The sequence below is a fragment of the Atractosteus spatula genome, chromosome 15 (assembly GCF_055471065.1).
Source record: "Atractosteus spatula isolate fAtrSpa1 chromosome 15, fAtrSpa1.hap1, whole genome shotgun sequence".
Lineage (NCBI taxonomy): Eukaryota > Metazoa > Chordata > Actinopteri > Semionotiformes > Lepisosteidae > Atractosteus > Atractosteus spatula.
In genome coordinates this window covers 2,897,542-2,920,168 of record NC_142720.1, presented here as the reverse complement: position 1 = coordinate 2,920,168, position 22,627 = coordinate 2,897,542, and the positions used below count along the sequence as shown (strand labels likewise).

At 40.9% G+C, this 22,627-nt stretch overlaps 1 protein-coding gene across 3 annotated transcripts in view; it reads left to right on the top strand.

Moving 5' to 3' along the window:
• The window catches only part of tmem63ba (transmembrane protein 63Ba), a 59,358-nt gene extending 40,589 nt beyond the window's left edge, over positions 1 to 18,769 (top strand). For 2 of the 3 annotated variants that reach the window (XM_088933612.1, XM_088933610.1), the window contains 13 exons: positions 1,031 to 1,154; positions 1,904 to 2,037; positions 2,730 to 2,867; positions 11,031 to 11,184; positions 12,636 to 12,742; positions 13,752 to 13,838; positions 14,401 to 14,466; positions 14,583 to 14,745; positions 14,940 to 15,045; positions 16,258 to 16,425; positions 16,716 to 16,831; positions 17,482 to 17,559; positions 18,453 to 18,769. In XM_088933612.1, coding sequence (XP_088789738.1) covers positions 1,031 to 1,154; positions 1,904 to 2,037; positions 2,730 to 2,867; positions 11,031 to 11,184; positions 12,636 to 12,742; positions 13,752 to 13,838; positions 14,401 to 14,466; positions 14,583 to 14,745; positions 14,940 to 15,045; positions 16,258 to 16,425; positions 16,716 to 16,831; positions 17,482 to 17,559; positions 18,453 to 18,638 — 1,627 coding nt within the window. In that variant the 3' untranslated portion in view covers positions 18,639 to 18,769. The remainder of the gene's footprint in view (positions 1 to 1,030; positions 1,155 to 1,903; positions 2,038 to 2,729; positions 2,868 to 11,030; positions 11,185 to 12,635; positions 12,743 to 13,751; positions 13,839 to 14,400; positions 14,467 to 14,582; positions 14,746 to 14,939; positions 15,046 to 16,257; positions 16,426 to 16,715; positions 16,832 to 17,481; positions 17,560 to 18,452) is intronic. The other variant, XM_088933611.1, reaches the window with a different exon arrangement.
• Positions 18,770 to 22,627: the final 3,858 nt, after the last annotated feature.

Sequence of the window (22,627 nt, the reverse complement as noted above, 5' to 3'; positions counted from 1 at the left end):
TTGGTGCAGAGCCTCTTATCCGACGGGAAAAGACTGGATCATTTTATGATTATATTTTCGAGTGTTAAACGAAGGGGCATAAATCAAAGGCACATTCTTGGGGATATGTGGCTTCCTGGGTTAGACTCACCAGATCCAAGAGTTAAAAAGTTGTTTAACCCTATTCAGCCTGTTTATTAGCTTTATCGAATTAGTATGACGGAAAGCTGCTGTATCAGAATTTTATTGAAACTTTATTTAAAAGGAATTACATTTTAAATTGCTAGTGTGCACAACAACAATCTGACATCAGTCTGTATTTGAGCACAAAGGACTAGATCACGCTAACTCGGGCTGTAAAATGTGTCACTAATAAAGGTAAATCCTCCCCCAAAGTATTAAATTACAAATCAGTTGAGGTGGTAAATTATCAAGTATTTGGTGTTTTATAGGAAACTCAAGATGTTGATCATTGCAACAGGTGACAGATGAGTTATCCATACATGACTTACCAGTCAGCTGCCATCCATTTAGAATGTTTGACATTGTCAGTGGTCCGCACTGTGCACTGTGGGACATGGTCTTCCAGACCTCAGAGCACCACCCAGACCGATCTGTCTCTTTAAACATCTTGAGTCTCCCATTCTCTATGACGTGGCCATAGATCTTTGTAAGAACCTCCACAGGCTTCTCACCCTCTTGTGTGAGCAATTTCTTGGCACCTCTATAAACTTTTTCCATGCATTAGTTCAAGTAGGTAGCTGCATCAGCATGTGTAGGCTGCAAAGGAACAAGTTAAGGTTTAATCCATGCTGAAAAGAGAAGAAAAGAAACATAAAATTTACTTTTTCCGTGCATTGCCCTGTTTCAATATCCATGATCCTTGTGCTTCTCTTCCAAGGAGGAATGCCTAGAAACCTCCAAGTTGTTTCTTGTTTCTTTTTATATGTGCATCTTACGCATGTGTGTATTTATATGTACTGTATGAGTGTACATGGATGTAAATGCAGATTCAGACACATTTATGTATTTGCACCTCTGTTATTTTCAGGAAAAAGGCAGAGCGCAGCAAGAAGTTCTTCACAGACCTAATGGAAAAAGAGCACAAGTGCACCATGATCAACCCCAAGCCCTGCGGTCACCTCTGCTGTTGTGTTATCAAGGGCTGTGAGGAGGTAAAGGCTAAGAGTGCTCCAGGCAGCAGCAGGATCCCAGATCTCACCCTGGCCAAAACCACTTCTAGGCCATAAAAAGGACTCTTGTGAAGCACTGAATTTGCTCTCTGATTAATGGATAGGAGAGCTCTGTACACTCTCTACAACTTTTGTGGTTCCAGGAACCTATTGTACTTATTGCAGTGCTGCTGGATTGTTTGGGCACAGAAGGGAGTCTTGTGGTGAGCTTGGTTCTTAAGATGTGCACTTCTATGGACAGGTGAAGGAGAGGGTCCTGGGGGTTTGGAGAGTTAAGGCCCTTCACAAGACTAAGTGCATCTAAAAGTTAAAGCTTAGACTGATCTGGGGGTACAAAACATCCTAGATGGGATATTGGTCCATTGCAGGTAAAACTTCAGCAAGAAGACTTCCTGGAATTAAAGCAGTAATAACAAGCTTGAATGTTATGGGCAATTGCTTAGTTTTTAATTTGTTTTGTCTATTAAAAACATTTTTCCACCAATACTTCACATATCAAGAAGACTGGAAATTACAAAGAACACTTTCCTCTGTTAGAAGCACATGCAGATTCCCAGAACTCCAGAAATGTTTGTTGAAACACAAAACAAGTGTTTAAATCAAGATGAGTAAGAAGTGAAAAACCAGGAATGTGTAGATGATATGAGCTTCGCATGATGATAAAAACTCTAGGCCTGGAAACAGACTCTTTATCGCTAACCCTCCTGCGGTCTCCTTCCTGCCTCACCCAGGAGGAGGCTGTCAGTTACTACACCAAGCTGGCAGCCAAGCTGAAGGAGGAGTACCGCGCGGAGAAGGAGAAGGTGAACACCAAGCCCCTGGGGATGGCCTTCGTCACGTTCCAGAACGAAGCCATGACTGCGATGTAAGGACAGTGCTTTCTTCCTGAACCTCTCGTTCCCTCTAAATTATCATCATGTTAAAAAAATGACAGTTGATAGTTTTTTTGTTTTGAAAGGCCTAGTGCTCTGAATCTGTACTTGGTAATGGGCTGTGCTGACTTCTATGCCCGGTGCTCAGTGGGATATGTGAGGGAGCAGAGTCTGCCCCCACTGAGCAGTGGTCATTCGTGTGCCGTCATTCTGCTGTAACCCCCTCCACAGTTACAGAATCACTGTGTTTTAAAATATGTCTATAAGCATAATTGTGTAACTTGAGTAAAGAGAAGACCTTTCTCTGTCAAGAACCAGTTAATGTCCCACTCGTGAGCTGCTCAGCACCTGCGGGCAAACACTGCACACTAGATGGAAAGGCAGTGGCCGATCAGCACTGATACAATTCTGTATTTGTTCTGGCCTTTTTACACTAAGGACACTCACTCCCAATCCAAAATTCAGTGCTTTTCTTTAGTAGTTAAAAAACACGATCATCTTGTTAAAGTAGTATTCATGGATTGTTACTTACTTAAGCAAAAAAATTAAATCTTTCAAGTGTCCAAGCGGTTCATGGTATATATTCACAAAGTAATGGCCTGACCCCTAACATTCTGAAGACTGTGCAGCCCTGCGCCCCATCTGCCTCTTCACTGTGCTCACTGTGTCCCACTGTTCTGCACAGCATCCTGAAGGACTTCAATGCCTGCCAATGCCAGGGCTGCAAGTGCAGGAGGGAGCCCAGGTCCTCTCCACACAGCGAGAGCCTCCATGTCCACAACTGGAATGTCACCTACGCCCCCGACCCCCAGAATGTCTACTGGTGAGTCTCTGAAGTCCAGCACCGGCTACAATAGCAGGGATTCCTTCCTCCTTGTGGACTCCAGTGAAATATTACTGTTGCCTTTTAGTTCTCTAAATACGTGACTTAAAAAGGGAGCAAAGTCCTTTTGCCAAAGCTGTGTGGTGTACTGTGGCTGTCTGGGCATTTGAGTTCTTTGAGCTCTTTTCATTGTTCAAGAAATATACTTGATATCTTGCATGAACAAGGTAACAAGAAAACACGTCTTGTTGAAGGGCAGTGATCTGGTTTTACATTTTAAAGCAGAGCATTAATGTAAACGAATTCAGTGGAAAATAATTCCGCATGGTGGTTGCACAGGTCTTTTCTGATTAATTTTTCTGATTAGAGCTGTGGTGTGTGAGGTCATGTACAGTAGACAGAAGAGTTGAAGAAGAGGAGCTCGGAGAGATACACCTACATGAAAATATTTTGTACTGCTCGTTAAATGTTTTTGGCAGTACTGCATCAGGATTTTTGAATTTGATCATAATATCTTCATTTGCGGATGTCGAGAATACTGGAGACTGACCAATACTGACCAGACTGATGAGGCTTTCTAAACCTAATGAGACTAGGCTTCAACTTTACTTTTTCTCCTGCAACACTGCTAGTTGCTGTTACGGTCTTATGTCCATGCAAGAAAATGTGTGTTAAACCTGTATGTTGGCACATCTACACCCAAGTCAGTACTAGAGGGCTTGTGTGGCTGGATCTTCTCAGGTTGGTTCTGACTTGGCTTGACTAAACAGCTAATGGAAAACTGCCTGGAGCGCCCCACTGCAAATGGCTTATAGCACTGTAAGGTTTAAAGAGCACGTTGATGCTGTTGATTTAAGCTCATTGGCGAAAGGGACTAATGTTGTTCCCGATACGTTCATTTTAAGAATCTAAGGTAGCTTAGAAATGTGACGTTATTTGGCCCACCTACAGATGCAGCCATTCCAAAAGAGCGCGGTACACTGCGGTAAAAGGCGGTGGGCGTGTCACATCACAAACGCGTCATATCGCATTATTTCGTACAATACCGCAGTTATGATAATAGTATCCGGAATCACCGCCAGGTGGAGCTAATAAAGCTTAACCTCTCATGTACAGCATTTGAGCTGTCACCAGAAAACACCTGGTTTCGAATCCCGATCACTGCTGAGGGACAATCTTTATTCAATTAAGAATTTAAGTTGTATAGTCTTTAGACTTTTAATTTTAAACTGTGTATTACAGCATGTTAATCATTAAATATTAAAAAGTTGGTATATTTTATAAAAGCAAGATTGCTCAGTTGGACAAAAGTACACAAACTTCCACCTTCATCATAAATATTTTCATTAAGCATAAATATTTTATGTATCAAAGTCTTTAACTTGGTAATTTACATGGGTTCTGACTTTAACGTGCTTGTTCTAACATTATTAAGCTTATATTCTGTACTTCATAAATAGTTATAACGTTTTATCCTTTTTCCAAGAATACGTAGTAAGAACACAACTTGGTGTTATTATAAAAAGATAAATGTTGTAGTGATTTAACATCACTTGATAGCTATATTGATATGGAAAGGTGTAACTAAGCAGCTAAAGTATCACAAGTGGACGTTTTGGAAACATTTTGACATTTTTTTTTAAAACTTCTGTTGTCCTCGTAGTGGTAATGAGCACTGTAATGTAGCGAGCTGCACCCAGACAGTTCAAAGCACGATCGGAGCATTACTTTCGGTTTGGTTCTCATATGCTGAATGCATAAAAAATAGTCCACTATTATAGCTTGTTGTTGGCTCTGGTGTGAATTTGTGTATCTGGATAAATTAAGTGATGGTATTGTGATTAAGGATTTCTTCGCTAAATTCTTTAAGTTAAACAAAGGAGGCAAGAAGGGTTATTTTTACAATTGGCACTCCGAGATTCTGACTGATTTAATTTCCCTCATTTAGCTGAAACTCTGACTCAAACCTTTGTCGTACAGTGATATACAGTAGACGTAATGTCATCCCCATTAAACAATGTGCTTATTGCACAAATCCTGCTAAACTAGAAGCATTGCCGAAAGTGATAAACTGTACATTATTTACTGAAGCACAGTTGAGTTCAAAGAAGGAAATCTGTGAAGCCCCACTGTTTATTGGTACCAAACATTGATGAGACGACACGGTTCTGTACAGATTACAGAAAAGCGAATGCTGAAACTCCACCAGACATCGTATGTACTGTTTAACCATAGTCAAGGACTGATGTGCTGTTCCCATTTGTAACAGGGTTACTCATTGGAAATTAGTTCCTTTTAACTCTGAGTTTATAATGTCGGGCGCTCTGAATGTGTTAAGCTTTGATGCAGTATAAATAAATGTATTTCCCACAAGCTATACTGTAGTGGCTTTAAAACTATACAACATCTCGCTGTTTGCATGTGGTACATCTTTGTTCTAGTTTTAAAACTACAGTATGGGAAAACGAGTGTTAAGAAAAATACAAGACATTTGATTACTGGTTGCCTTATGTTAAACAGGAAATACAGAGGGAGTTTCAGAAATTAAACAGAGGTCTGGAACACCCTGCCTCAAAAATAGATGTTTAATAAATTGAAGGTTGTGAAAACAGTGACAATGACAACAGAGCATGCTACTGAAAATTCCTTCCCATTCCCCAGAACTGTCTATTCTACATAACATTACACAGCGGGCTGTTAACACTCCTAGTCTTTGTGAGAAGTACGGAGCTTCTTTGCATAAAGTGGCTGCAATGGAGTATACTAGTACGTAAAAGTTAATTCCTTAATTCCAAGCCTGAAAGAAAAGACATAATGTGTCTCCTCTATAAATCTTCAGTTTACAGACCGTCCAATGTCATTTATTATCAATAATATATTTCGTATCGCATTAAAATTGGAACGTTTTTTACAAGTGTAAATCCACCTATTTTATAACCACTTTATCCAGTTTATCCACTTTATCCAGTTCCACTCCCCAGTTCCCTCTGCCTGCCTGACCTATTCCCATTTTTAACCATTCTGTGTCCGAATCGCAGAGGGTGAGAGAAACTAGAGACAGAAAAAAGTGAACCCTGGTTTTCTGATAGTCAAATGTAACGTATATTTGAACACAGTCTTGCAAATTAATGTTTTTACAAGATGTGGAAGTGCAACAATTTATCACAATGCAAATTTTAATACTAATTATTGATTAAAATGAAAAATAAAACATGTTTTCAAAGAAAGAGGATTACAGCAATACTACCAGCTATATAAATACATATATTTAGATCCTTAAATTAATATCATTATTCATTTCTTTAGATAATCAATTCCATATTATATTCCCTATTTAGCAGATTATAAAAATTATTTCTGCGAATACGGTCGTTATCGGAGTAAACAAAAGCATACTTTTAGAATTTGATTAATAGGGAATATAATATGGAATCGCGTATCTAAAGAAAAGTATCTGAAGTATCTAAAGAGCTGGCTTGCCAGCCTGGTGATGTCACCACCTTTCCCTCTGCCTGTCTGACCTCTTTTTAACCCTTCTGTGCCCGAATCGGTGTGAGAGAGTCGTCTTGATTTTGGCCATAGTCATCTCCTTACCAAAGCTATAGTGCAGTAAGTTGTCTGTCCCGACAAATGGTACAGGTAAACGTACTGATGAGCTAATATCTGGGAAAGGCTTCTTTCCTCGAATAGAACACAATATAAAACACTGACAGTTAGCCTCGTAACTCTAGGAGGTCAGCTGTTAAGCATACTGTAGTTTTTGTTAACAGAACACAGCTTTGTCAGTGAAAAAAATGACCTTTGGCACTTTTCTCACATTCTCACACATTCTCAGAGTAGACTAGGCGAACCTCCCAATGAAAGACAGTCCCCCTTCCCCCCACGGACAGGAAAAGTGCCTGTGGGCTCTTAAACTTAATAGAAACTTAATATGGTCAGAAGGAGCACGTAAAATGTTTCCAAAATAACCACATGCAAGACTTTAATACTTAAAATGTTTTGGAAGAAAGTGGAATACTGGTGTGTATTTTTTCTTTAAAATACCAATACCAGCCATATACAGTTTGTAATGTAGGGATTTCTGTATTTATGTCTTAATTCAGTGGTTACATTAGTGACAAAGGCTAAACTTTTAGCTTCAGTAATGCGTATGGCCGACATTACATACATGTTTGTAATGAAAATATAGTGTTGATTATATTTATTGTCAGTAATATCAGTAGAAGTTTGAAATTATCTGTTGTTATTAATAAATGACTTAGCTTCGAACATGTTGTGATATTTAGAAATATTAAAAATGTCAATATAGTGTCCATAATATTTGCTCTTTTAGTTTTTCAAAGAAATGTTTATTTGTTAAAAGAAAACTCATGGCGACAGCTGGGTCCGAACGTCGGACCTCAGGCTTATAAGGCACACACTTAAGCCTTCAGGCCACAGACGCAGTCTCGTGGGAAGCAGTGAAACACAAGCACACATATCAGTTGAAAGTGTCTTATACTACTATTTGAGCTACAGTACGTAAATATAATTATATCGTTATGAATTTCTTTAGATGCGCGATTCCATTTATATTCCCTATTAATCAAATTCTAAAAGTATGCTTTTGTTTATTTCAATAACGAGCGCATTTGCAGAAAAGGTTAAAACATTATCACTTTTCACAAAGTATATAAACTTAATGTGGTCAGAAGGAGCACGTAAAAATGTTTCCAAAATAACCACATGCAAGACTTTGATGCTTAAAATGTTTAGGAAGAAAGTGAAATACTGGTGTGTATTTTTTCTTTAAAATACCAAAACCAGCCATATATAGTTTACATAATATGTTTATGTTCCTAAATTAATATCGTTTTTTGATCATCAGATGCGTTATGCTCCTCTTCTTTTCATGCTTTCCTTTTAGTTGTAAAATTCCATATAAATATTCAATACTAAGCAGATTAAAACATGCACAGTAAAGAGATTAAATGATTAAATCTTTTCACTAACGACCAATGCACCATGAGTGCCCGTCAGTCATTTTGGCCAGCCAATCACGTACCGCGGTATAACACAGTGGCTTGTGGGTAGTTGCATGAGGTACGGTTTGTACTGCGCATTTTGAATGGCTGCATCTGTAGCTCATTTGGTCAATAAGTAATCCAAGGAATCCAAGGAACTCGGCATCCTGACTGACACTTCTGGATCTGTGCCTTCCCTTACAGCAGTGCCAAATGCAGAGGTAAAAACAAGAGAAGGTGTGAATGAGAGGAGGCTCTTTCAGTGCAGCCCACTCTTCTGGTTCTCAGTAGCCTGATGATTTAGCTCTCTTGTTCTCATTCAGCTTTTTCTTGCAAGGAGACAGGGTATTGGCTTTGGCAACATGGATGGGCAGGTTCTTCCATATTCCCACAACCAGTTGCATAAAGAAGTGCTTCCTGCTCTCAATTTCAGTGCACTGCCATGTGATTTCCAGTTATTTCTTCAAGTTCATGATTCACGTTTTCAAGTTCAAGTTTCAGTTGATTCTGAAGATGTCCATTGAGTTGACATGTCCAAAAATTACATCTCCCAGGCATTACATTAACCTTAGTCTTGAATTTAGTCCAAGTCTTGTTTCATGTTAACATGTTAACAAGGAATTTTATTCTATTGTATTGTAAGGAAAAGTAATCTCTGGGGTCTGGACAAAACTGCCTGGTCATTGGGATCCATCAGCTTGATAAAGAGCTCGATAAAGTCCTCAGATTGATTAGTAGTTTGTAGTAAAAAATGAGACAGAATATCAACTGAATGACCCTCCTTTGTTCTTTTGGTGTGAAATGGTAAGTGTGTTTAGATGTCTGAAGCTGTGAAATCTGTCCTTTTCATTGTGAGCCCTGACACATTGACTCCCCCTGTGGTGTGACCTCATCTGAAACAGTGACACTGGCAGCAGACCTGCCACAGCCCGTACTCTGATCCCTTACTCCTCCTCATCTTCATATGAGCACTCGCTGCAGGAGGGCGGAGCCAAGTTGACAGTTTAGCTGCAGCATATCAGTAAATTGGATTTGGTATTTGTAGGAATGGGAAAAAAATCCTGTGTGTTTTTGTACAAAATTAACAGAACATCAAAAGTCGAAAGCAAAATAGAAAAGTTAAGTGACCTTCAATTTCTTGCTCGTCTTTGCATATTTTAGAATAAGAAGGTTACAAAGGTCTCCATGCTATTCTGTCCACTCTACTCAGTTTATTGTCCAGTAGCTAATGGATCCAGAAAATCTCAACCTTTTCTTAAAGAAAGCCAGTGAGTCTTCTTCAACAGCGTAGTGAGGTTTAATATAGGTCTTAGACACAGGTTATAGAACTTTTTTGGGTGCTGTGTGTAGTATTGCACTAAATTTGTTGTTTAACCAAAGAACAATTACAACTGTTCTCACAAAACACTGGAACTTTAAAACATCTCAGATTTTTATGACAAATGCTCCATCAGAGATGGGATATTTTCTGCAAACTAAGCGTAATGTACAAGATTGCTCTTGGCTGTTTCCCTAAGTACTCTGCAGTGTGCATTCCTTAAGTCTGAAGATACAAAGTAACAGTGCAATAAGTGGTGATTGCGTATTATTGGTGATTAGACTGAAGTCTGACACAAATCGTGGTTGGGACTTTGAAATCTGTGTTGCAGAAGAGTTTGTTAGAGCTGTTCACCATCTGTGCCATATTAATGATGTGCTTATTAATAAACGAACTTTGGAAGAGTTAATTACCAAAAAGTGAGCAATAGTGAAATCTGGTTACAAGACTCTAAACCAGTAGCCTTTAGTCATCTAAGTCTTGCTCATTCCCCGAGTGTTTGGCTGAATGCTGACTCGGCATCCTGACTGACACTTCTGGATCTGTGCCTTCCCTTACAGCAGTGCCAAATGCAGAGGTAAAAACAAGAGAAGGTGTGAATGAGAGGAGGCTCTTTCAGTGCAGCCCACTCTTCTGGTTCTCAGTAGCCTGATGATTAAGCTCTCTTGTTAAATGCATGAATCAGCATACATGACATGACTTGGCTGTTTGTTCATCATGCCCGCGACCCCACCGTGTGAATAAAGGCCTCCTGTTCGTACTTCTCAGATTTAGCTGTGCTTAGTTTCCATTCATGGTCCCTAATCCTGCTCTGTGTCTTGAATTTGGAATTAAGGGCTTGGCTTTGACGTTCATTTCAGAATTTGGAAAACCTACAAGTGTGACTTTATGGAATTTATGTATGTACTTTGTATTGTGCTTTGTGCTAAAATACCATTAGTGTTTGTAGCATATTTGAGGTCTGATCTGGTAAAAATGATTAACCTATTTTCCTTGTACACTATTCTTTTTAAATTGGTATGTATATATTTCTATGTACTATCTGCTCTAAAGAACAAATTGACCATCACAAAGACACTGCAGAACTCAGTTCAGCTTAACTGCAAATGTACCTCAGTTTAAATTTTTCAGTGCCTTTGAAAACCATTTTTTGTTGCAGGTTTCTAGTACTGTTAGGATCCTCTTTCTGTTTGAGAGTTTACTCTGCACTGTCAATTGGTGCTGGACTGAAGCAGGAGGCACCTTCAGTCATCACCTGAAACTGTACTGTGCCAGTGTTGTTCATTTACAAGCATTCATGGATGGATGTTTTAGCATTAAGGTGAGAGCTGTAATAGTGAATCTCAAAACCCACATGAAATGTCCTCTGTCATTGATACAGTCAATAGAAAAAGTGTCTTGTCTGGAAACCTTGCAAAAATTGGGAACAGATCAGGGACGTCCCTCTGGGGTGCAGATTAGTAGCTTCACCTTGGTTAGAGTAGATATCCAGAAAGAACTTTTTACAGATTTAAAGCAATACTTTAATACTGCAGTAATTTCAGGGTTATGTATGAATATCCAGCAGAATGAGAGAGTGAATTGCATTAAATCTGACACACACCCAACACAAATCCTAAATCCCATACCTGATAGTGACTTATTGAATCAGATGCTTCTTTCCTCTGTGTAATGAAAACCAGATACTAAACACTGGGTGTGTAGTTTGTGATAATCTAGTTTTCATTCTACTGCAGACATATGCCAGAGTTCTCAACTGCAATTCAGTGGTGTTGGCTCTCCTGGGTTATAAGAAAACTGGATCTCCATGTCAGCTGACAGGTCGTGCTGTGTGTTTTGCAGGGAGCACTTGTCTCTGGGTGGCCTGTCTTGGTGGCTCCGCTGTTTGGTCATCAACTGCATCCTCTTCCTCCTGCTCTTCTTCCTCACCACCCCTGCCATCATCATCACCACCATGGACAAGTTCAACGTCACCAAGCCTGTGGAGTACCTGAATGTAAGCACTACCTGTGGCTGCTGGACACCACTGGTCTTCCTGGTCCTGCTCAGGGCCCCACAGCTGCCTCTTTTGTTCAGTCGTTGCAGCCTCCTAAACAGTCATCTCTCAAGAATTTAAGGATCTTAAATCTAAATCTAAAGGATCTTAAAATTAAGGTTTATGATTTGCAGGAGATTTTGTTTCTCTGGGTATATAATAATGAAGACTTTCTTCCTAAACCCCAGGAAGCTACTCAACTCTGTGGTTCAGCTGATTCTTACAGCCACTTGTAAAACTGTGTGAAGAAGTGCCTCCTATTTCCGTCCCCTGAATAATCCTACACATCTGGATGTACATGTTCTTAATTTGTTTTTGGTTTAACAGGCCTCAAATATATATGCTACTACTTAATTTAGGACAAATTTGTCCCTAAAGCAGCCAGCAAAAGCCGGAGTGCCTGGGATGATGTACACTGTGTGTACCATTTGTGTGCAAGGATGACTAGCGAGTCACTTGGCTGACATATGACAGCCGTCTTCCAGCCACCAGTCATCTCCCATCAACTCACCTTTACTAAATCACAATCTATAGGTGTCTCTGTAGCTTATGTTTATATTGTAGAAATCTCAAATAAAATCAATAAGGCCATAAATGAAAGCTACTGTGTGAAACAATTGATGCAAAGTATTTATAAATAAAATAATAAAATTGAATGATAATAAATACTAAAATTAATCAAATAAAATTGTCATTTAAAAAATAATTTTCAGCCTTAACATTAAATACATGTATTAATCAGAACAGTCTACAATTAATAATTGGTTAAAACTATAAAAGAATGTTACTTATAAGACTTTGAAATAAATGGCGTTTTAAAGGCTCACAGAGGAGTGAAGAGAGTCTGTGGGCACACTCCCACCTCCAGCGGCACTCTTCCCCTCATGATTTACATCAGGCTGCTGAGCTAATACCCACATCTAGTTTTCATTGGCTTGTAGGTAGTACAACTATGTAAAATCTTCCATGACTGAACATGATAGCAGTTCAGGCCTCTGCTTGAGAGTGGCCCCAGAACACATCTCCCCTAGTTACAAGCATTCTTGTGGGAAAGGAGTTTTTAATTAACCTGTTTTTGAGTAAGCCCCAGAATCTTTCAGGAAAGCTTCTGCCATGCAAATCGAGAACTACGGGTCCCACAGGAGTTCCCGGGTATTCTGGGCTTGGCTCTGAGCTCATTCAGACTCCGTTGGTACCATCTTTACAGATAGCCCATTCTCAGACTTTCCTGGTCACACCCTTTCTGAAAACAGTGCAGTATATCCCAGTTGTGGTGTGAGGAGCAAGGGAGGATGCCGACAAGGCCAATGGATGTTCCTACAGTGGAGGTCCAACTTGGAAGAGTTCCTGTTGCTTTGCAGAGTAGATGAATGCTCACTGGCTTATGCTGTGCTCTTCCTGTGTCTCCCCAGAACCCCATCATCACCCAGTTCTTCCCCACTCTTCTGCTGTGGGCCTTCTCTGCTCTGCTGCCCACCATCGTCTACTACTCCGCCTTCTTCGAGGCCCACTGGACAAGGTATTGAACATGTTGTTGAGTGAGGAGCCCTTTTTTAATTCTTAAGAAAATATAATAATATTTTGCAAAGGAACAAGTAAAGGATTATTCCATACTGAAAAGAAAAGAGACATAATGTTTAGGTTATGGAGCCTTCTTCAGGTGTTTTTTTTTAAAGAGGCTTCATTATGTAATCATTTAGCTGCTGCTTTTAGGGATGGAAATTTTCTGATTCCACAGCAGTTTGATCCGTTCCAGGTGTGTTGTGCACAAGCTGTGCTGGATATCTCCTACTTGTTTCCGTATTTTAAGTACATTTCCGAGAGTAGACATGTACAGCCAGGATTAGGAAGCTTCATGTTATCAGGTTATTTCCAATAGTTAATGTTGCTTGGAATGCAAGCGGGTTTGCAGCTTCTCCATTTTCTTTCACTTCCTTGTTGATCTGAGTGTTTGGGTGTGCTGGTTACCTGATGTTCTAGGAGGCGGTGGGCTCCCATGAACCTTTGCCTTCAGAGCGGCCTGGTCATGCCCAATCACGTGAGATTGCCATGAGTACTGGAGTGCATAGACACACACAGCTGTCTCCTGGAAGCTAGGAAGCTTTTTTAGTCTTTAAATTGATTTTGTTTAAGCAAACAAGACACCTGAGTGAGAGCCACAGTTGTTGGTTGTTAAAAGTAATCGTTTGTCTCTAGTGACTTAAATGACACAAGTTTTTTTTTTCCAACTAGACATGTCAAATACCCTCCTTAGAAAGAAACAGAAGAGAAAGTAACAAGGGAGGAAAGGAAAGGAGGTTAGCAAGAGGTTAGCTTGTGGGAAGAAAAGGAGGAGAGAGGGTTAATGTGATTGAATTTTTTGAGCTTCTAAAGTTTTTGTTTTAGAAATCAAGTCCCATTTCTGAATGCAGGCATCTGCAGGCGAAGAGGTTTGCAAGACAACTGGCCTCTACAGTCCAAAACCTGATTATTTACCTGGAGTCCTTATGGCTGGACTCAGTGCTGTTCCCTTTGTGTCTCACCTGTAGGTCTGGAGAGAACAGGACAACGATGCACAAGTGCTACACTTTCCTCATCTTCATGGTTCTCCTCTTACCCTCACTTGGGCTCAGCAGGTAGGCAAGCACAGTGGAAATGACCTCTCCCTCCAAAAGAGAATACATGTTCAAAAGCTTATTTTAAAAACTAGAAATCTACACAACTATTGGTTAATGGAACCAGCCTGACCAGCATGGGGTGGACTGAGAGCTTAGCAAGGCCTTCTGCAGAGATGCTAAATGTCTGAGACGCTTAATGTTTTTCACGCTATGAGCCCCACAGCGCCTACAGGGTTAGCATGGGGAAGGTGTTGCAGCTTTGCTAATAACTCTGTAAACTCCTGGACATCTGGCCAACCACAGGGGCCTATTTGTCATGCTGGACCATGGAGGGTGCTTTGGCCTGTCTGACCCTGTATGAGGCTTGGCTGTGTCTGACCAGCTCAGCTCAGCTCTCCTCTGTTCTTGCTGGACAGCACCACTCCATAGACCATGGAGAACTGGGTCTTCTGCACGGTATAGAATTCACTGACTGTTTTAAAACTTCTGATCAGGAAGTGTTCATTTAGTTTTGTTCAGTAATATTACGCAGAGATTGATATTTCGTGTTTTTCTTCTTACCACTTTCTTAAATATTCAGCTTGGATCTTTTCTTCCGATGGCTCTTTGACAAGAAATTCTTGGCGGATGCTGCCGTTCGCTTTGAGTAAGTTAAATCGTTTTTACTACTAATTTTAATCCTAGTACGACACTGTTCCGTTCTTCTCCGCAGATACAGCCCTGCCCCCTTCAGTCCTGCTCTTGTCTCTTCCTCTCCCCCAGGTGTGTCTTCCTCCCAGACAACGGGGCCTTCTTCGTGAACTACGTCATTGCCTCGGCCTTCATCGGAAACGCCATGGACTTGCTGCGCATCCCTGGGCTGCTGATGTACATGATCCGCCTGTGCCTGGCCAGGTCCGTGGCTGAGCGGCGCAACGTGAAGCGGGTGAGCGCTCCACACGGACCACAGTTATCTGTTTCCTTCTTTCGTACTGTTGTTTATTTGCGTTTCCCAGTCATTTTATAACAGTCTTGGAATTCCTCTGAATAATTTGGTGGAAATGTGTGTCTCTCATATCATTTTTTACAAGCCAGCCCTACTGTTGTCAAAGATGCCTGAAAGCCTGTCTTGTTTCACAGCACCAGGCGTACGAGTTCCAGTTTGGGGCCGCCTACGCCTGGATGATGTGCGTCTTCACGGTGGTGATGACCTACAGCATCACCTGTCCTATTATCGTGCCCTTTGGTGAGTCCTGCAGGTCCTGTTTCTCACAGGGCGAACACACCGTCCTCTAGGCTGTTAGAAAGTGTGGATTTCGTCTTCAGTTTGAGCAGATTCAGGATTGAAACCGTCATCCGCTCCCCCTAGTCAAGAGTAACCACCAAATGGTCAAGAGCAGTAGAACTTGCAACTTATTTTGGGGGAGTGGCAACCACACTTGGCGGAGTGGTGTGGCTAAGGATCTGCGCCTGTGGCTGGAAGGTTGCCAGTTCAAATCTGACCTCAAGCTTCTCTCCCTGTCTGTGTGCCTGTTTGTCTCATGGAGAACAAGCTTGGGTATGCAATAAGATAAATTCCTAATGCAAGAAATTGTATATGGCTAATTAAGTGATTTATCTTATCTTGTTTTCACAACTCTGTAATGACAAGGCCCTCCCTGTGCAGGACAAGATTTTTGCCAACAAAATCATCAAGGCTCCTTGTGTGATTGCTTATTAACAAACACCAATGGAAAGCAAATCCTTTTGTGATGCTTGTCCAGGTCCCAGGTCACTGTTCGTAAGAGCAGGGGTGTTAACAGTGGTGTTTTGGCTGAATTCCACTCTGGGATTGCATAATCTAGCAATCATGAAGTGCTGTTGTTCAACTGATCTCTTGTGTATTGGCCTGCTATGCATGACTCAGGTGGGGGCTGAACTTCAACCCGGATGAGCGGATGAATAAGAGTGTTGGAGCGAACTATGCAATACAATATAAGCAATTATAGACTATTCCTAAATGAAAGTGAGGTTTGTCAACCTCCAAAGCAGGGTGACTCTTATATTGAAACGCAAACAAGAAATATTTTTGTATTTCTTGTTGCTTGTCTTCCTTCCCTACAGTGATGTGTATGTAAATCCTCTAAAGGTTTTTGAACAGAGCAAAATGGAAGTTGAAGTTCTAATGACCCAACTCCATCAGTCTTTGAAAGAATGCCACCCTCTACTGTTTGTAAGCAGAATGAATTTCTTATAGCGGTTTCTCTTAACCGTTTCAAGCTTGCTGGGTTCGTCAACTGGTTTGGACTGCTTAGTCCTTTTTAATGTCCAGGCTGTCTTGCCCTGTTCTTTATTCCCAGTTTTGTGTTCCTAACTGCTGAGAGTGGGCACTGGTGTGAAAAGATAGCCCACTGTTTCTGCATTGATGCTCATCTGGCTACCAGTGCCCCACTTGCTGACTGCCGCGATGTGCCCACAGGTCTGATGTACATGCTTCTGAAGCACCTGGTGGACAGGTACAACCTGTACTACGCCTACCTGCCAGCCAAACTGGACAAGAAGATCCACTCTGGGGCTGTGAACCAGGTGGTGGCTGCGCCCATCCTGTGTCTCTCCTGGCTCCTCTTCTTCTCCACTGTCCGCACAGGTGAGGCCAGCCTCCCTTGGAAAGGGGGTTGGAATGACTGGACTTCCTCAGACTGGAGGGTCAGGAGATGATCTGGGAACAGGGAAGCTGAGTTCAGACCTTGCCCTCCCCTGTCACACAGACACCAAACAGTATCAGATTCAGATGAATCCACTTAATTCCAGCCTGACCTAATGTCATCAGGGCACTCAGTGTCCTTCAGGACTGCACCTGGATCAAGGCTGACCTGGGGTGGAGCTTCTGGCAGAAGGCAGTCAAGGACCGCAGTGCTCATGTCTTTCTCCTTGCAGGGTTCCTGGCCTCCACCTCCATGTTCACCTTTGTGGTCCTGATCATCACCATTGTGATCTGCCTTTCTCACGTCTGTTTCGGCCATTTCAAATACCTTAGCGCCCACAACTACAAGGTAAGGGCTTTGGAGAGACAACCAGCTCTCACTTCTATTTTTTTTTACATCTATTTAGAGCTCTAGTCGGCATCATGCATCAACTATATAACAATAAACACAAAAGTATGACACCAAAAAAAAAACTTGAATCCTTCATTATTTGGCACCTAACACTGATATGTGAATCTTGACAGTTCCAGGTGCAAATGCTGGTGTCCCATGTAAAAAATGACAATAACCCAGTTTTAGACTCACTAAATAACTGAATAATACACACATTTCTTTGTAAGGAAAGTTTATGTTCATATCATTTCTTCACTCAGAAAAAAAGAAGCAGATGGTCAGGTAATTCTGGATGAGTTTCATTTTTGTAGCTGCGGAAGACTGGAAAAATCCTAGAGAATCAAAACCAAATCTATGGGAAACAGTGGCATAATCTGCTAAAACAAATTTAAAAGTTTTTTTTTCTTTTTGGCTTATACTCTGAAAGAGGTTGTTGTCAATTAATTATATAATTATTTTCTTGAAAAGCATTAATTCCAGTTTTGCCCACAGGAATCGCTGGCGAAAATTGTTTTTTGTCACGTGGATCAATATGCTGCCAGCAAGATGTGTCAGATGTCTTCACCTCCTTGGTAACTTTGTAAAACTATGTTTGCATCTTCCAGATTGACACCCAGGAGACGGAAGTTGATGGTGTTGAAAATGGTCGTCCTCCTCGATTTTCCCCCTCCAACAAATCTGCAGTAAGTTTAGCTTCCTTTGGGGCTGGAACCCTCCTGCAGGAGGTTTTCTTGTCTCTTCGTTCTCAAAACCACAACAGTGCTAGGAGATGGACAAATTTCTGTTTACTTATAAACCCTTCAAACCATAGTTTCATTAACCATTCTGTGTCTCTTAAATCATATTATTTTGCATGTTTAAGCTTTCTTTTTTACAAACAAATGTCAGAAGGGTTTGGTTTCAGTTTCACCAGAGGGTATTTTTATCTATTTTTAACCAACATATATGTTGAATATATTAGATTTTTCTCAACTGGGTTTGGAGCAGGAGTAGTTAAGTTTTACAGAAGCTCAGCATATCTATACAAAATTACATAAAACAAACATTATAGATCTGCAGACATAAAACTGATAACTTTTTTCCACTTACAGCTGTTTTTTTAGTTGTGCTACAAAAGTGAACCTTTTCTTAAACTTTTCAAACATTGGTTGAATCTTACACTCACTGACACACTCATGCAAGTTCACTCTGATACCAACACCAGAGGATATGGGGGTCACGCAATATTATTGTCAGGTGGACCAACTAGAACTGGGTGTTTCAATGCGTGACCCCCATGTCCTCTGGTGTTGGTATCAGAGTGAACTTTCACGAGTATGTCAGTGAGGGTTTCAAAGCTGGTCACTGTCACAGCATCTTCACCTCCACAGCACAACTTTGTCATTTATTCGCTGCATTCATAATTCACCAAAAAGGGTGTGTGTTTATTTTTGGTAGAGACTTGGCTTTTAACAGGCTTCTGTTGTTGTCCTTTCTCTCTCCTTGGATGTGGATATGCTGCGCAATGATTTCACTAATGTGTGAGGTTCTCGAGGTTAAAGGTCTCCCCTGTTCCCTTTTCTTCCCTCCCTCCCAGCAGACGTTGTACATCGCTCAGGTCCTGCAGGACCCGAACTCAGACGAGACGGGGGCAGGCAGCGGGGAGGATGATGGCCAGGGCTCCTCTCAGGATGAGGAGATGATTAACGCAGGGAGCAGCATCAACGAGGGGGACTTCCAGTCAGGGGAAGACAGCCTCATAGCCAACGAGGTTCACCAGTAGCAGCTGGTGCCAGAGCGAGAGGCCGAGGGGAAAGAAGGACCAAGCACAGTACTGATGAACATCAACACAACACTAAACCCACAGTTCACCCGGAGACGGAGACCTGCGGCACAGGTCTGCCCCGCTCCTCTGACTCCCGGCGGAGCCGCAGGGCGTGAGGCAGGCTGGAAGGCCCTGCGCAGCCCCGCGTGGCTGGGGAGAGGCCTCCTCTCTCTGGCGTTTGTCCGTCCAGAGGATCGGCGCAGCAGGGTGGCATTGAACATGTAAAGATTCTTTTTTCTAACACTGTCAACCTTCACAAAACAAAAAGCAAATCAGGACATTTTTATCCGGAGAATCAAACTGCGGTGATGGACTGTTTTAGATTTCACCGATAGGCTAAATTTCAATTATCCTGGGTGATAAATGAGGGTTTTGCCCTTTGTATTTATGAGTTAACACTAATAAGCTCTGAGATTGTGAATATTGTATTCGTCCACACTTTATTTATTTTTAATGCGATGTAGCAACTTCTTCATCGTCTCCATAATAGAAACATGCTCAAGGAAGAACTGTTTTCCAGTTTAGCGCCTCTTGTGGCCTGGGCAGCCAGCCAAGACCGGGCACAGTGTGACGCCCTGCACGTTCAGAATATACTGTAGAGGCGGCAACATTGATTTCTGTCATTGTGTTTTTTGCGGGTTTTCTTGGGAACACTACCGCTTCGCTTCGCTTCTCTGTATTTGTGTGAAGAAAACCTCCCCAGTAATGGTCTTGTTCCATTATCGAAAACAGACAAAAAGGAGAAGTGAAAATACTACTGTCTGTACACTGACCAGAAATGTGTGTGAGGTACTTAGTGTGCTATGGACCCAGGGCCACCTTTTGCACTTTAGTGTTTCAGATCCTTGTATTCTGAAATCATGGGTAATTCTATAGCACAACAGGGACTGTCCTCTATATATATAACAGGCAAAGCTTATAAGCACTGATCGTGATAGATGCTGAGAGGTGGGGAGTAGCAGGTGTCACACACTGGAGGTGTCAGTGCATGCTTGAGCCAAAGGCCAATATATTCGTCAAAAATAGAAGTTTCTCTTCAAAGAATATTAAGATTCTATTCACCTTACACAAACATCATCACTTCTGACAAATGAAGCTGGCAGTTTTCAATTCTGTGGTATCTTTCAGTATTAACATGTATTCTTTTTTAGCACTTTTATTTGACAACATTTTCAAGTAGTGGCTTCATCATGCTGATGAGAGATTTTTTTACCTTTAGTTTTGAGACTAATTTCACTTCTGTGTGGAGATATGCCATATACGTTTCCATCTCGTTTCAGTTCACTAACTGCCAGCTTCATCCTGCAGATCGGGGTCTGAGGAGTCGGCATGGTTGAGCTTTTCTGTTTGTCTGTTACTATAAATATGCCTTCATGGATGCTTGCATGCTAGTTTCCTCTCCATTGTTCTCCTGTTTGATTCACAATGTCTGTCCTTTGCTGCAGCTTCACAGACGCCAGTACTGGACACAATTAACCAGTGTCAGTCTCCCTGACTAAGTGTAAAATACTCTTTGTGTCGCAGACATAAGAGAGGCCTGGCTCAGGCTGCCTCTGCCTGTCTTTGTAGTACGCCTGTTTAAAGGTTCACTTCTGAAGCAGGGGAAAGCTGACTTAGAGTATTTCCTTCATGACATGAGAAAAGAGGAGGGTTAGTAAGGCAGTCTCATCCATCTCCAGTACCAGTTGAGTCTGACAGCTCAGTGTGGAGAGCGTGGAATTTGGAGAACTTGCTGACATCTTCAGCTGATAGCTGAGTGGGAGAGAGAATCTGACCTCATGATTATAAATCATCCCTCTCTTTTCAGTTACTTTCAAATCTGTGCTGTCTGGGGGGCTGAGTAGTGGGTGAGTTTGATTGAAATGCTGAAACTGCTCAGGGAGCACGGCAGCAGGGGAGCATCTTCAGCACACCCACACTGTCAGGAAACAGCAGTGAGATCCTGTCCCTCCAGGATTCCACAGCTGGGCTGTACGTCTCGTCTTTCCTTTGGAAAAATCTAGCTCACGCATGAGGTCAGCAGTGTTCTTGCTTCAGTGTATTATGATCTTTATGAAAGATGTTTTCTTTGTTTTCAGTTTGAAGTGCTAACCTTTAAACCTTAACTAATGGAAATATACTACTGCACTTGAATATCATATTCCTGTTCTTTCTAATGTATAAGAGAAGAGGTTTTTCAGTGTATTTTTTTCATACTTTGTTAAAACAATAGTTATCCTGCTGTCCAGTGACTGCACTCTTTCCTTTTGTTTGGCCCCAATACCATGAACATATAAATAGATTTTATATATTATTTTTTAGATTGATGAATACATATTCTTTTCAATGTGTAATAGTACTGTATTTGGCAATGATGATGCCATGCTATGTACTAATTTAGAGGTAGGAGTAAAACAATGTTTACATTTTGATAATGCTTTCCCTAAGAAATTGTTGGGTTGTTTAGACACCAGAACATTCTGTGGTGTTTTCAAAATTAAAATGTACAAATACTAATAATGGGCATAAACACAAAATATATTTTCTAATATTATTTAACTGAAGTTTCTCAAGAATTATTTGTAAGATTAGATTCTTAGATACTATGAAAAATTTGATAAAAAATCAAAAGATGTATTCTAATAATCTGCATTATGCTCAAAGAAACTATTGCAAAGAGTAGCATGCTGAGTGTCATTTAGAAGACATATGCCTCAAACAGTCATTTGGCAGTTTGCTTGCGCACTGCAGGGTCTCTGATGGCATTAAATAAGGAGGAATCATTTTAATGATATTCATGAGAGGAGAAAGTGAAAAGATTTTTTCCACAGGCACAAGTACTCTGTAAGTATTGGACAGGCAAATTGAGATTTTGGTTATTGTTTGTAATACTTTGAGTTATCTATTTCTGTTATTCACCATCTACAAACTGAATGTTTAAAGTTGGCATCAGAGCTGAGTGATCCTGTAGGAGAAAGGGAGTTTTGTGAGCAGGGTTAGCTGGGTTTTTAACTCTTGAAAAATGCTGTGCTCATAAGCAGGGGAGAGGTATTCACTAGGTGAAGAGTGTTTTTTGTATTTTGGATGCAAAATATGAATCATTAGACTATAGTATATGATTGGAATAGCTACTGCTGTAAATAAGATGTTTAGACCACAGCTAAACAGCTTGATTTAACAGTAAGCCAATAATAAACAGAGTACTTATGATTCCAAGAGTGTTGACAATATTCAGAAACACACCTGTCACTATAACACTTTGACTATATCCTTTGAAGAGGCAATGTATAGCCATCGGACTGTATTGAAGTACCTTGAAAGCAAGAATGCATTTTATTTTGCTTTTGGTGTTGATCGGTGAAATAGCAATCACTTTACAGGAATAGAAGATGACAAAATAATTTTTCAAGAAAACCTCTATTCTAAATTTTGAACAGCTACTAAATATTTCAGGTGGGTAGCTGCGTCAGCATGCGTAGGCTGCAAAGGAACAAGTAATAGGTTTATTCCATGCTGAAAAAAAGAAGAAAGAGAACACAACGTTTCGGCCGTGGAGCCTTCTTCAGGTGTGAGGTGTCAGGTGTGAGCTCACACCTGAAGAAGGCTCCACGGCCGAAACGTTGTGTTCTCTTTCTTCTTTTTTTCAGCATGGAATAAACCTATTACTTGTTCCTTTGCAGCTACTAAATATGTCATCTATTGCACTGCCCTGGGTTTTCAGAATGGAGAAGGACTGGGAAATATATAGCACAAATTCAGTTTGCAGTACCAATGATTGTTAGCAGTAATTCCAGTGTTTATCTGTAAAGACTTTGTGTACAGAGGTCTGCAGACTGCTGAGGTGTGATGCATAAACAATAAGGGATCAAAACACTAGAGGGCTTTGAGAGCACCATAGAACATATACAATCCAAATAAATATTGCTATGGAGATCTTCTCTATTTATTTCCTGTAAACTGGATATTTT